The sequence below is a fragment of the Peromyscus eremicus genome, chromosome 1 (assembly GCF_949786415.1).
Source record: "Peromyscus eremicus chromosome 1, PerEre_H2_v1, whole genome shotgun sequence".
NCBI classification, from domain to species: domain Eukaryota; kingdom Metazoa; phylum Chordata; class Mammalia; order Rodentia; family Cricetidae; genus Peromyscus; species Peromyscus eremicus.
In genome coordinates, this window is record NC_081416.1 from 82259361 (window position 1) to 82273164 (window position 13804).

The window sequence follows — 13804 nt, forward strand, 5'->3', positions numbered from 1 at the left end:
AGCTATGAAGTTCATGCTTTCTCTTTGTATATATTGACATACAGAGAATTTAAGTGATGTGCCCAAAGACCACATAGCTAATAAATATCAGTAGACATTCGGGCCAGGCACTCCTGGCTCTAGACCCTGTCCACTAAACAGTAGATCATCTACCTAAATTGAATAAAGGAAGAAACAAATGGAGACCTGATTTGTTGATCACATGGATGAAGTAGACAGATCTAGAAAGATCTCCCTAATCTCACTCCAGCTAGTGTGGATAACACAAGGCAGTCTGTTCACTTTTGTCTGTTTTGTTTTCCTTACAGCATTTGTTACTATCAGAAGTATCTTTATGGATTTATTCATCCATCTGTTATCTGGGAATTGAACCATCTACCCATCCATCCATCTACCCACTCACCAATCCATGCTTCTTGTCTAGATCCCCTCCCAACTAAATTTCATGTTCCAATAGGGTATGGAAATTAATAGCATACTTCACAGGTCCTTTTCTGATGCCTAGTTCTGGGATGTATCAGGCCTCGATAACAAATATCTAATGGTGGAATGAATACACATTGTATAAAATACATAACTGGGCATGTACTTACCTGGACAGGAAAATTTTCTAGGCATGTTCAATCACCGATAGGCTCATAGCAGCCCATCTCCAATAGATGGATCATAGATGCTTTAACCTGTTTTTTTTTTAATTTCTCTTTCTTTGTTTGCTTTTAGATAGATGGAAAGTTTGGGAGTGTCGGAACACATCCCTCCCGGGCTGATAATCTGGAAAGGGCAGACAATGGAAATTCAGATGTAACGGGGCTGTCTTCGCTTTCAGGTGCTCAGAATTTGAGTCGCGACTCGAAGGCTATGGCAAAGAACTGGACACTTTTAGGAAGCGTGAGGTGATGACCACAGAAGAAATGAAGAACAACGTGGAAAAGCTTAATGAACTCTCCAAGAACCTAGATCTTGCACTGACAGAATTTGAGGTTTGGAACCTTGTGATGGGAACTTAGGACTCTAAGGTCTGGTCGTTCGGGTTCTTTGCTTATGAACATGACACCTGTCCGGGGCACACCATTGTTTGCTTGGCCCATTCTTCCACAAATATGTTCAGCTACCTTTTCCACTTGGTGTTTACATTTTATCAGGTGTTCATAAGTCATGAAGTACCCAAAGAAGTTACAGCAATGTAACTGCCTATGTGTGTTGCGAATCCATTGTATGAGTTATATGCAAAGGGCTTCGTGTGACTGTCTCAATGCCTGGAATAAACCTCTGCAGCTTGTTATCCCTATGCACGCCCACTTCAGTGGGACAGAAAAGACATGGAGCCAGTAAGCTACTTTCCCCAAAGGTCAATTAGCAAGTTGTTTTTAAAAACAAAACAAAACAAAACATTGAAGTTCTTCCCTTTGAGGCAAGTTAATGTAAGAAGGCTGGTAAACAGTCATATGAACAAGTAAATTTCATGTAGAAATACATGTATGTCGGAAACAAAGATGAAGCAACAAGCCTCACATCACAGTTTCCAGCAGCTAGATCTCAGGTACCATGGCCCTCAGAGGCAGCAGAAGGACCTGCCCACTGAGTCTGCCCCATTGAATGAGTGTCTGCCTCCTCCACTTGGCTTTCTCAATGCTGAGGAAGTTGCCATGGAGGTTTCCAGGGTTCAAGAGAACCACTTATCCAACAGACAGCCTCCTCTTTTTCCTACAGTTGATCAACAAGGAAGAAGAACTGTTGGAGAAGGAGAAGAGTTCCTTCCCTCTTCTGCAAACCCTGATGATCAACAAAGTGCCCTTTGAGCAGCTGTGGGTAACAGCCTACGAGTTCAGCATCAAGTCAGAGGAGTGGATGAATGGTAGGCCAAGTTCTAACCCTGCCCGGACAAGAGGGGATGGAGGTGGGGATGATGCCGGTCCACCCAGCCAGCTCGGAAATCAGATTTGCTGTTTGGATTCCAGCACTCTGGATTAAGACAGCAACAGTTTGTATTTTCTCAATGTAATAACAAGGGGAGACAAGAAACCAAAGAGCGAGATACCTATTTCCAGGTTTAAATCACATCAGGACCCAGAGCCTTTGTCATGGTGATGATTCCAAGAAGAGGAGAGAGATTGAGGACAGTGCCTCTGAGATGCTGCATTAAGAAGGGCCAGAGTGCTGTGGACATCTAGAAACTACCCTTCACTCCAGGCTCTGGAGCTAGGAAGGCAATGTGTGGGCAGAATCAACAGAGTACAGTAGACACACAAGACAAGGAGGATGAAGGAAAAACCCTGGGTGGCTTTTGAATTTTTGGTTCTGGCAGTTTGGTAGGCCTTGTCTTATTGAACAGAAAAGCAACAAATTTGCTGGCGAAAAACTCCTTCAACTTGAAGCCATCCATATGGAAATATTAGTTATTCAGTATGGGTTATATTATATTACAATATAGTATATTATAAATATTATATATACAATAGAATATATTATTTTAGTTATTTATACATTATAATTTATATTAGAATATATGATACATAATATGTAGTAAATATGTAATTTATATATTATTATATTAGGCTATAATATATTATTATATCAATATGGATTTTAGGAGATGGGTTTGGAGAAGGTGATTTATTGGGAAATAGTTGATTGGATGCCATCTCTGTGCAAGGTATTAAAAGGATAAAAATCTGAAACCTTAATATTAATTTTGAGGGCTTCAGTACAGTAAGCACAGCTGGATGAACATCTTTGCTGAGGTTCTCTGGGGGTAATTATGATTGTTTTCTATTTTAAGACATTTTTTATTCATTCTTTGACAATTTCATATATGAATGTAGTGTGTTTTGGTCAGAATCACTCCTATTCTCCTCTATTACTGTTTTCTTAAGATGGATTCCTAAGTATAAAATGTCTAAGATCCAAAAGGCATGTTGCAAAAATTAATAAGATTTTAAAAGTGATTCTTATGGAGGAAAATCTGACTTTCATGATGGTCTTCCAGAAAAGTGATGTTTAATTCCTTCTAGCAATTTGCGAGAGTGCCCACTTCTTACTCTCTTAACAAACCTAAAGACTTTGAAAGTTGTGTTTGCTGACCAGATGTTTAAAATATTATCTTACTTTCATCTTTTTTAAAAAAAGCATTTTTTCCCATTTGCCATTGAAGTTGAGTGTGTACTGAGAAGCAGAATTCCTTGTGCTACGGCCCCCTGGGAAGCTCTCTGAAAGAAGTCCTCCTCTGTGCCAGCCTTTGCACCCTGTGGCCTGAGTCACTGCCTAAGAGAAGAGGGTTGCTTGTGTAATTGAGAGGGAACAGTGTCTTTGTATCTTAGTCTAAAATTCACCCTGCTGCTAAAGTCACCATTAATTCAGTCAACCTGCCAGGCAGGAACCCACTCCTCATCCTGGAAGTGGCTTCTGTTCCAAGTATTCTGCCAGCCCCTACTTTTTCTTTTAAGATTTAATTTTTAGTGATTTGACAAAAACACTGAGTTGCTGAGGCATATTAAGTGAGTGGAGTTGCCGTTGGTCTAGGCGGCCCTGGGGAGTTGGAGGGTGTTTATGAGTCAGTTAGCTATACCATAATGTAGGAAGTAATGCTGGTCTAGAACGTTCCAACAGGAAGTAATGCGTTACCATGAGAACATGGGGAGATTTGGGCTGAATGTGAAAGCCAATGCTAAAAACTTCCTACTCCCCAAAAAAAAATGGGGGAGAGGGACTAATATTTTGAAGTATTTTTAAAATGGAAGTGTCATTTATTTAAAATGTATGTGTTGGGGGGGGGATCCTCTCACTGAGCCTGGAGTTCCCCATCTTGACTAGGCTGGCTGGCCAGAGAGCCTCCACCATCTACTGTCTCTCCCACCTCGGTGCTGCTACAGTCACCTAATACTCCCCAGCTTGGTTTGTTTGTTTTAACATGGTGCTGGGGACCCAAACCCAGGCCCTCAGTTTAGCCACTGAGCCTGTACACTCTATTTCTTTTTCTCTTTCCTTGTTTACTAATTTCAAACTTACGTTAATTATAATATTATACATTATACTCCCAGAACTCTAGAGTGCTCCCATTCCCAAACTGTTAGGTTACAACACATTGAAATCCTTTTAATACTGCTGACATGGCGTTCAACACTAATCAGAAGGACCAGTCCCTGCGTGTGCACACACTATATGCCCCGCGTGAAGTTTGCTGTTTGCTTTATACCGTCTCACACTGACTCCAGTCACCCTTCCAGGAGTCTGTTGTTACGGTGTATGGCAGATGACCGTGTGGAGGCCTGGGCAAGGCTAGGGCCTAAGCAGAGGCCAGTAGATCCAGGCCCAGTCCCGGAGCCTGAGCTCATTTTCTCAACCGGCACCCACTCTCAAGTCCGGGAAATTAACGCGGGAGACTCTCCATCCTCGTCCGAACTTCCCTTTGTTCCAGGCCCCCTCTATTTGCTGAATGCTGAGGAAATTGCGGAGGAGATTGGGAATATGTGGAGGACGACGTACAAGTTGACCAAGACCTTGCTTGATATGCCTGCACCCAGGCGCTTAGCCGAGAACGTCAAGTTGAAGATTGAGAAGTTCAAGCAGCACATACCCGTCCTCAACATCGCCTGCAACCCCGGCATGAAGGATCGGCACTGGCAGCAGGTTCTTGTCACACCCCGTGTGGTCCGGCCTGCCCCATCCTGGGGACCCTAGGAAAGCAGGAAATGAAAATCTACTTGAGGCCAAGGAGGTTATAACTGGCATGCTGGATTTCAGGAAGGGAATAGGTGGATCCCTTCCTGAAATGAGATGAGCTTCCTGTCTCATGACCAGGTTGATCCTTTTGGTTGGACCCCCACTTCTGGTTGTAAATATTCTAACACAGTGGTTACAGTCACAATGGGAAAGCTTTGATTTGCTCCTCCAGAGTCGTCCTGTTCCCCCCCCCCCAACCCACCCCATGTGCCTCCCCCCTTTCTCTGAGACCTTGCAAATGATCCAAGATGATTCTTGTGCAGGCTGCCTTTGGTGTAGAGTTTTCTGGTCAAACAGGATAGGTTTAGAAAGAGTTTGGCACATTGCGTGTGGTGACACATTCCCATTAGTCCAGCATTTAAGAAGCTGAGACAGGCTACGTAGTAGATTCCAGGCTAGCCTGGGCTACAGAGTGAGACCTGTCTCAAACAAACAAACAAAGAAGTTGCACTCTTTAAGCTCCGTAAGCCTATAAATTAGAACAGTAAATATTCTCTCTAAAATTAGTTAGGCTTTTCGTAAGCAGCGAAGTGCGAGGGTGACAAGTGTGGTGTGAACACTAGGCACAAAAAAGGAAGGCTCGCTGTGTCTCTAAAGCGATTGTCACACTCAAGCAGCCTTGAAATGCCCTCTACCAGGGAGCTGCTATGTGGAGTGGCAAAGTGGCCAGCTTGACATGGGCAGATTCCTCTCTAAGGACTATGCATGAGATTGAGGTCATGACCCCTGAAAGAAGCCAGTCTCTCAACACACATCACATTCGGTGAACCCCCAAGCTGGTGGCAAGGAGCATATTGATCGCCACAGAAAGAGCGGGGTCTTGAGTGGCTCGAGGTCTGCAGGGAGGAGCTGTCTTCAATTTTGCAGTAAAGCAGGAGACCCAGGACCCCAGCAAGGGTTGGGGTGCTGTGCAGGAAAGCAGGTCATCACGTGGGCCTCTACCCTAAAGGGAATCTGCAAAGGGCTTCTGGCCTTATGGATGGTCCTGGGGCTTCTATCCCCATGGATGTTAATAACCTAGACCTTTGACCTATGTGGGGAGCTAAAAAGGTTGGGTGGACAGGTGACTTCTTAAAATCTTTTTTTTTTTTTTTTTTTTTTTTTGAGACAGGGTTTCTCCGTGTAGCTTTGGAGCCTTTCCTGGAACTCACTCTGTAGCCCAGGCTGGCCTTGAACTGACAGAGATCCACCTGCCTCTGCCTCCCGAGTACTGGGATTAAAGGTGTGTGCCACCACCGCCCAGTGACAGGTGACTTCTTATAGTGCCAAGTTTCTCCTTGAGATAGTGCTATTCGAAGTGTTTTCATCAACATTTAAATAATACTCCTTAGGGCCAAGGGTGTAGCTCAGTCTAAATTTGAGCCCCAGCAACTTAAAAATATCATCTATAATTTTTTAAAAAAGCGCTCCAGGGGTCTCCATGACTTCCCTCTGGTGCTTCCTCTGGCATCCTGCTGTCCTCCTGTGTAAGCACTAACACACCCCCACCCTCCAACCCCTGGCATTCTTAGTTCTTGTCCTTCTTAACTCTTTCCATGGGCCACTTAGACAAATATGCCCTAGACTTATAACTGAGCAGTGATCTCAGCTCAGGCACAAGCTCCCAGACATTGTGTCGCACACTTTATTTGAATTCTCCCATTTCATCTTCCAAAAACTTTGAAATAGGGGCTGTTGTTATCTCCAGTCCATAGGCAGAAAAACTGAGAGTTGGAAAGATGAAGTAAGTTGTCCTATAGCCAGTCAGTGGACCAGGAGGGAGCTGGAATCCAGGTCTGTTTGGCTTAAATAGAACAAATGACAGGAGAGCCCCTGAGGGGTGAGGAAGACAATAGGCAGAAGGGGGAGTGGATCCAAACCAAGGGCAGAATGTAGCCCCCAGGAAGACGGAAGGAGTCTCTAAAGCATGCATCCGATAGGCCTAGCAGATAAGAAAGGACAGGGGTCACCACATATACTAGGGGCTGTCCCCACTTCGGGCCCCAGACCTGTGACAGCCCCAAGGCTGGCAAAGCTAAGATCTGCCCTAATGTGTCCCCTCGGGAAACCCATTTACACAGATCCTGTTCTGGTTAAAAGGCTCTAAAAACTAAGCTACCAGTTACCCCTCAAGGCCTGAGGGCAGATCTGGGATCCTAGGACAGCTGGACTGTGGTTGCCAGCCATTTAAGCTGATGCAACAAAAAATGGTGCCTTGTGTTTGGGTCGTAGACGGTACAGATACTAACGAGGTATTGCTGTTTGGGTTTAAAACAAGATTGGACAAGGAAACGCATAGCCAGTGCTATGGACCCAAGCTGGCCCAAAAGCTCAGAGGGTGCTGTTCCTAAGAACAGAACCAGCTGTACACAAGTTCTAATGCTTCTAGCAGCCACACTTGAAGACTGCAACTTTTTTCTTTTTCTTTTTCTTTTTCTTTTTCTTCTCTCTCTCTCTCTCTCTCTCTCTCTCTCTCTCTCTCTCTCTCTCTCTCTCTTTGTGGTAGTGGGGTTTGAGCCTAGTAACTTGCACGTGTGAGTTGAGTGCCCTTCCATTAAGCTATGTTCCCAGCCGTATTTTCCAAAGTAAAAGGAAATAAGTAAAATAAGTTTTATAGATACATGCTATCTAAACTTTATGTATCCATCAGCTTTGAAATCAGTAGTGTGAAGTATTTGGCGCTATATTCAGAACATACCTCAATTCATTCGAGCCATGTTTGCGAGGCTTAGAGGCCATAAGGAACGAGTGTCTCCACAGACAGCATTGCTCCAGGATCTTAAAATTAGAGAAACAAACGCCTTGTCAATATTTAATTTTAAAAGAAAAATAATTAAAAAATCCTGCCAATCTCCAAGTCCTCGCTGGGGCTTTATGTAAGTGTGCTTTAGCCCCAGAGATAGTCAGTGTGTTACCGTATTTTAATGTATAAAAGAATAAACGCGCCAGCAAGATGGGTCAGCAGGGAAAGGAATTTGCCACCAAGCATGACAGTCTGAGTTCACTCCCCAGGACCCACATGTCAGAAGGAGAGAGGCAATTCCTGCAAAGTTGTCCTCTGACCTCCCCATGTGTGCTATGCTATCCAGGTGCCTGTGACACACACACACACACACACACACACACACACAAATAAATAATAAATAAATAAAAGTAGGTAGTAGATATTTTCAGTAATAAGTGAAAGGTCAAGGCTGCCACTTGTGGGCCTTGTGTTCTGCAGAATTCTGCCTAATACTACCTTTGTCCAGAGCTGTTCAGTGTATGACACAGACAGCTGTACATAGAGGACCTGTAAGAGACATTAGAGTTTGGAGAATAATATTTATTAGAGTCAGAATTGGATCCAAATCCCAATTCTGCTATTTATTAACTTGACAAGATAATGTTTCCAGCTCAGATTCTTTAGCTGTGAAGTGGGAATAACACATAAGCGTGCTCTTCGTGGTGCTAGGAGACTAAAATAAGTGTGTGAAGCTCTTGAAACAATATGGTTCTTAGTAAGCCCCAATAACTGTTCATTATTTTTAGTTTATTGCCATACAGATCCTCCAGAGGTCCCCAGAACCCAGATTGGAAGCTATTCAAGTTCTATGATTTAGTCAGGCTTTTCCTCCATGAATATTTACTGATGTCTACCAAATGTCAGGTGCCAAGGACACAAGGTAAGACAGAGTGTGACATGGCACCCACACTCTTTTCTGCTCTGGTGTTTTCTAGTCCTCTGGCAGCCAAATAGAGGTAAACCTCAGCAATAGATTTTTTTTTTTCATACAGGCACTCATTCCTGCTTCAGCCCCCATCTTTAGCGTGGGTGACCCTGGTGCTACCTAGGTCTTTCAGGAGCTTCCCTCAGAGCTTCCTTAGGAGTGTTTGTAATGAAGAGGTGAGCCTGGGGGAGTGTCACACCAGTGGGATGGAGACCCTGACAAGTAGCCCCCTGATGTGGACGGGAGCTTTTCTTTATTCTATTGTGTTTTGAGCAGTACTGGGGATTAAACCTAGGGACATGCTGTGCCATTAATCACCTTTCACTTTTAATTTTGAGTCTCCCTAAGCTGGCCAAGCTGGCCTTGAACTCACTTTGTAGCCTAGGCAGGGCCAGAAATTATGATTCTGCTTCCTTAGACTCCTGGGTAGGCAGGATCACAAGCTCAGCATAGAGGCTCTTTTGAAGGGGAATCCTTCTTATTCCTCAGCTCAGAGCACTGGAGAGTGTATCTGACAGATACACACATACACACACACACACACACACACACACACACACACACACACACAGCAAATACTCACTACAGCTTGAATCACAGGGGAGCTTTCCACAGGCCCTTGAAGCACAACTGAGGCTCTGTTCTGGTCATTGGGATGCTCAGGAATTGATTGGGACAAACTTGGAAGAACCAGATACAGTGTGGCTCTGCAACAGCCTTCTGAACCCTCAGATCCACAGTGTAAGACTCAGCAACCATGTGGTCATTTCATTGAGTATTAGTTAGTTAAAACTAACTGAACACAAAAATTCAGTTCATCACTCGCATTAGCCCCAGTTTAGCGCTCAACTGCCTCCTGGCACTAGTGGCTACAATGCTGGACAGTGCAGATAATGAACTTTCCCATCCTTACCGAGGTTCCACTGGACAATGCTACCTTCCACAACCACCCCTTGTCTCTGTCCTTTCTTTGCAGATCAGTGAGATTGTTGGCTATGAGATAAAGCCCACAGAGACAACGTGCCTCGCGAACATGCTGGAATTTGGATTCGGCAAATTTGTTGAAAGGTAAGGGTTATCCCTCGTTCTGGACAGGTTTTGGTTCAGGGAGTCACTGTGATTGAAAATATCAATGACTCCCACTTGGGCTGACATACCCAAGTGGCTATCTCTTTTCCTGTTGTAGAGTTGGAACTAGAAAGAGTTAGGGATTTCATTTCAAAGGGAAACTAAAAACAAATGCTTTCTGTGAACCTGAGACTCTTAGAACTCTTAGAACTTGGAACAAACCACTCAGTCTTCATGGGCCTGTTTCCTCTTAAACAGCAAACTAGGATGACCTCCAGCTACTAAAATCCATGAAGCACACTGTGATGAACGATCTCTTTGTTTTCTCCCTCCCCAAGTGCCCTGGGATTCTAGGGCGATCATTTGTATTATCTGAATGGCTGTTTTTATTTCTGTTTGTTTTGGGGGTGAGCATCGTAGGTGTGTTTGTGAGTGGGAGGTACAAATGTGGAGGGGGTGTGCATGCATGTGTGTTATGTGCAAGTGGAGGCCAGATGACACCTTGGCTGTCATTCCTTAGGAGCCAAGTAAGTTAGGCTGCTGAAAACTTATTTTTCATAGTTTTGGGGTCTTGGAGTCCACGACTATGGGCTCCTTGAAGGCCTCTCTCCTTGGCATATAGATGGCCATCTTTCCCTTGTGTCTTCACATGCTCTTGATTTCTATGTGATTGCCATCAACTCTTCCTACAAGAACACCAGTCATGTTGGATTAGGCTCGGCCTCCATGGCTTCATTTTAATATAATCACCTCATTAAACACCCTTCGAATATAGTCACATTTTGAATGGTTGGGGATTAGAACTTCAGAGGGAATTTTGGAGAAACACTCAACTTATAAGCAGCCCCAAAAGACAACAGTAATCAGAACAGGAAATCCATTGGAAGTAGCTGGCAAACCTTAGAGAAAATATTTTGTTGAAATTAAAGCTTTTGGAAATCTCTGAAGACTGAGCTGAAATTCCTCCTCAGGTATCTGCCACTGCCTGTTGATGTTAGTGTTGGTGTGTTCTCTCCTCAGGCTGGAGCCCATTGGTGCAGCTGCCAGCAAGGAATACTCTCTGGAGAAAAACTTGGAGAAGATGAAGTCAGACTGGGTCAACATGACGTTCAGTTTTGTGAAGTACAGGGACACTGTGAGTCAGTCCAGTGGTAACTCCCTGAAAGCAGCCCTGTGTGTTATGTAGTAGATACAGACATGACTCTATATGCAACAGACCTCGTAGAAGAATAACCCTCCGCATGGGTATTGCCTCTGCTTGCCTGTCCTCCATCATCCTTGCTCTCACACTCCACTGGAGCCATATATCTCAAAATCAAAGAGTCTTTTGACCTAGTGCAAAGGAATGGAGTGAGTCTCCTGAATTAACATGTCTCAAGAAGAACACAGGCTTGTGTAACTATGCACACACACACACACACACACACACACACACACACACACACACACACCAACTCAGGTCCTTCAGAAGCAGGACAACAAAACATTTTACTTCTTAAATGTTAATGTGTACAGGAATTTTTTCAGGATCTTTTTAAACTAATTTGTGGGGATGAGAGTGGGATCTGGGTTCTCCAGAACTAGCAAATTCCCAGACACTTACAAACCAGTTTGAATTGTAAGGGTGTGGATTGCTTTATTTTCATGGGTGCTTGCAGATAGATATGAGTTTGTGCAATGAATGTGGAGGTACATTTGCTTGGATAACCCCAGGGTCTAGTTTGGTCTTGTGGTAAAGCATAGGGTAGATATGGGGACTGCTGCCCAGTTCATTGTGGAGGGCACAGGTAGATATTCACATACTACTCCCCATTTATACCTAGAACAGCATCCCAAATGCTAACTGCACAGCAGAATCATTTGGGATACTTAAAAAGAAAATCACAATAGATTTTTTTCCCCTGCTCTCCCACCTTCTGGGTTTTGAACATCTATCTGCACCTGCCCTCCTGGCTTTCTTTTCCGTAGCACTGGAGATTGAACCTGGGGCCTTGTTCTTGCTGGGAAAGCACTCTACCATGTGACCACACCTCCACTACTCCATTTTTTGAGTATTCAACATAGAACCAAAACCCTGGATATCTGAGCACTTCCCTTCTCTCTACACAATGTATCATCCTCCTCCTGTGACTTATTTCTCTCATTGATTTTGATGGTCACAAGACCTTGGTTTCACTCATCCAGGAGTCAGTTTGAGGCAGGAGAACTGGAGGCAAATGAGTTCATTACTGGGTCTTTCCCAACAAGGCCAAGTCTCATGTGTTCCATAAGCTTGGAGCTGTGCATTCTGATTGGGTCAGACACTGCTCTAGAGGCTGCTGGGCTGTGATGAAGAGTTCAGCTACGGGCCTATGAGCAGGTTCATTAGTCCTGATTTACCTCCAAAGTTTATGACTGAAGTAGCTACCAACAAAAAGCAATAGCAAAATGACAGTGAAGACTCCAGTCTATGAAGAGCTGGACATGCTTTTCAGACACACTGAGAAAAGATAGACAGAAGAATATATCCTAGGCCAGATTTAGTCCATATCTGCAATTACATCATCCATATCTGCATCTACATCTGTGTCTTCAAGCTTGAAGAAAGTAAAATCAAAGCAAGCAAGACCAGATTTGCTGTAGGTGGCAGACTATCAGCAGTCTATCTGTCGCAACGGCTCAGGGAAAAGTATGCAGCCCATAGGAACTGACTGCAGATGCGATACCCTTACATGATAGCAAGATAGAACTCACCGAATTCTATCAATTGGACAGAAGTTTCCAAGCTGGAGCTACACATCTATGTACTTTTATCATGTGACCACACATAGAACAAGCAAGCAAAGCTTTGTTTACAAAGGGATTACGTGTAATTAACTTAATAAGTATGTCCTTCTATTAGTAGACATTTAAAGAGAACTCATGAATTGAAATTTTAAAAAATCTTTGAATTTCATCTTAAAATAACTACAAGAACCCCTATGATTGGCTACAGTACATGAACCTAGGTAGTACCCATGGATTGGAAGCTGATGTTCCCTGAGAGAACCAGGAAAGCAAATAGTCAGAGAGATAGGAAACTGGGGCAGGGGACTGTCTTTTCCCCAACAGACTCTAGGTCTGGGTTAGGTTGATTTCTGCAAATAAGTCAAACAGTAAAATGTTTCTTTTGTTTTGTTTCATTTTGTTTATTGAGACAGATCTTAAGAAGTAGCCAGGCTGGCCTCAAACTCATGTGTCCCTTCAGCTTCAGCCTTCAGAGTGCTGAGATAACAGGCATTCCCCACTGCTCCTGTCTGACAATGAGTATTTTTAGTAACCAACGTGAGCCAGGTGCATTGTGCTTCAGAGGCTGAAGTGGGAACATCTACATTGAGACCCTGTCTCAAAATAAATAAATAAATAAATAAATATCTTATGATGAAAAAGTCTTGTGAGACATAGATGCCTTCTGGAACCTTCTTGAATCAGCATGGATAACGGGATAGGCAAGGCAAATGGGTCTCATGATTTTGTCTTTGACTGGGTGGGCATCTTTATTGGCAGGATACAAGCATCTTGTGTGCGGTTGATGACATTCAACTGCTACTCGATGATCACGTGATAAAGACCCAGACAATGTGTGGCTCTGCATTCATCAAGCCAATAGAAACAGAATGTCGGGTAAGAAAACAACCATTGTATATCTTGTTGTGGCCTATTAGGTCTCAGTTTCTCAGAGGACGGGTGGGGTTCTCAAGTTCAATGGAAAAATAAACCACCCTTTCCCTGAATGGACAAATGAAAGCAGGAATGAACACAAGACTGAGACCAGTGATGGCATAATTAAGATCATGGCCTCCCGAGCCACTGGAGCAGTCTGCCAAAGGAGTAGATGAGGCTTGAATATGTCAAACAAAAACATATTTGCCAAGTATTTTATAGTCTATAGTAATCTAGAATATGAGCCACACGACCCTAAGAGTTTAGCCCCCCTTAATCATTGTCTATAGAAGTGAGATAGGTTGGGAGGTGGAAAATGTCTTAGGGGTAGAGCTCAAGGGAAAAAGAAAAAGTGGCATAGGCCTCCTGGGTCCAGACCTCTGGGTCTGTATTCTGGTTCTGCCTTTACTGTTAGCTGTGTGACCTTGGGAAGCTATTTGAACTATTGTGTTCAGAGTCTGCATCTGTAAACTTGAGGTTTGTTAATATCTCCATTACACTGTGTGTGTGTGTGTGTGTGTGTGTGTGTGTGTGTGTGTGTGTGTGTGGCACTTGTGGAAACTAGAGGATAGTCTTGGGCAGCAATCTTCTTGGTTTTGTTTTCGAGACAAGCACTCTCACCAGTGAAGCAGGCTGGGTTGACTGGC

At 43.8% G+C, this 13804-nt stretch overlaps 1 protein-coding gene across 1 annotated transcript in view; it reads left to right on the forward strand.

Annotated features, from left to right (window-relative positions):
* The window catches only part of Dnah3 (dynein axonemal heavy chain 3), a 160887-nt gene that overhangs the window by 33884 nt on the left and 113199 nt on the right, over positions 1–13804 (forward strand). Inside the window, 6 exon segments of the mRNA XM_059267791.1 lie at positions 827–980; positions 1711–1855; positions 4415–4626; positions 9385–9476; positions 10497–10611; positions 13002–13118. Of these exon segments, the coding sequence (XP_059123774.1) occupies positions 827–980; positions 1711–1855; positions 4415–4626; positions 9385–9476; positions 10497–10611; positions 13002–13118 (835 nt within the window).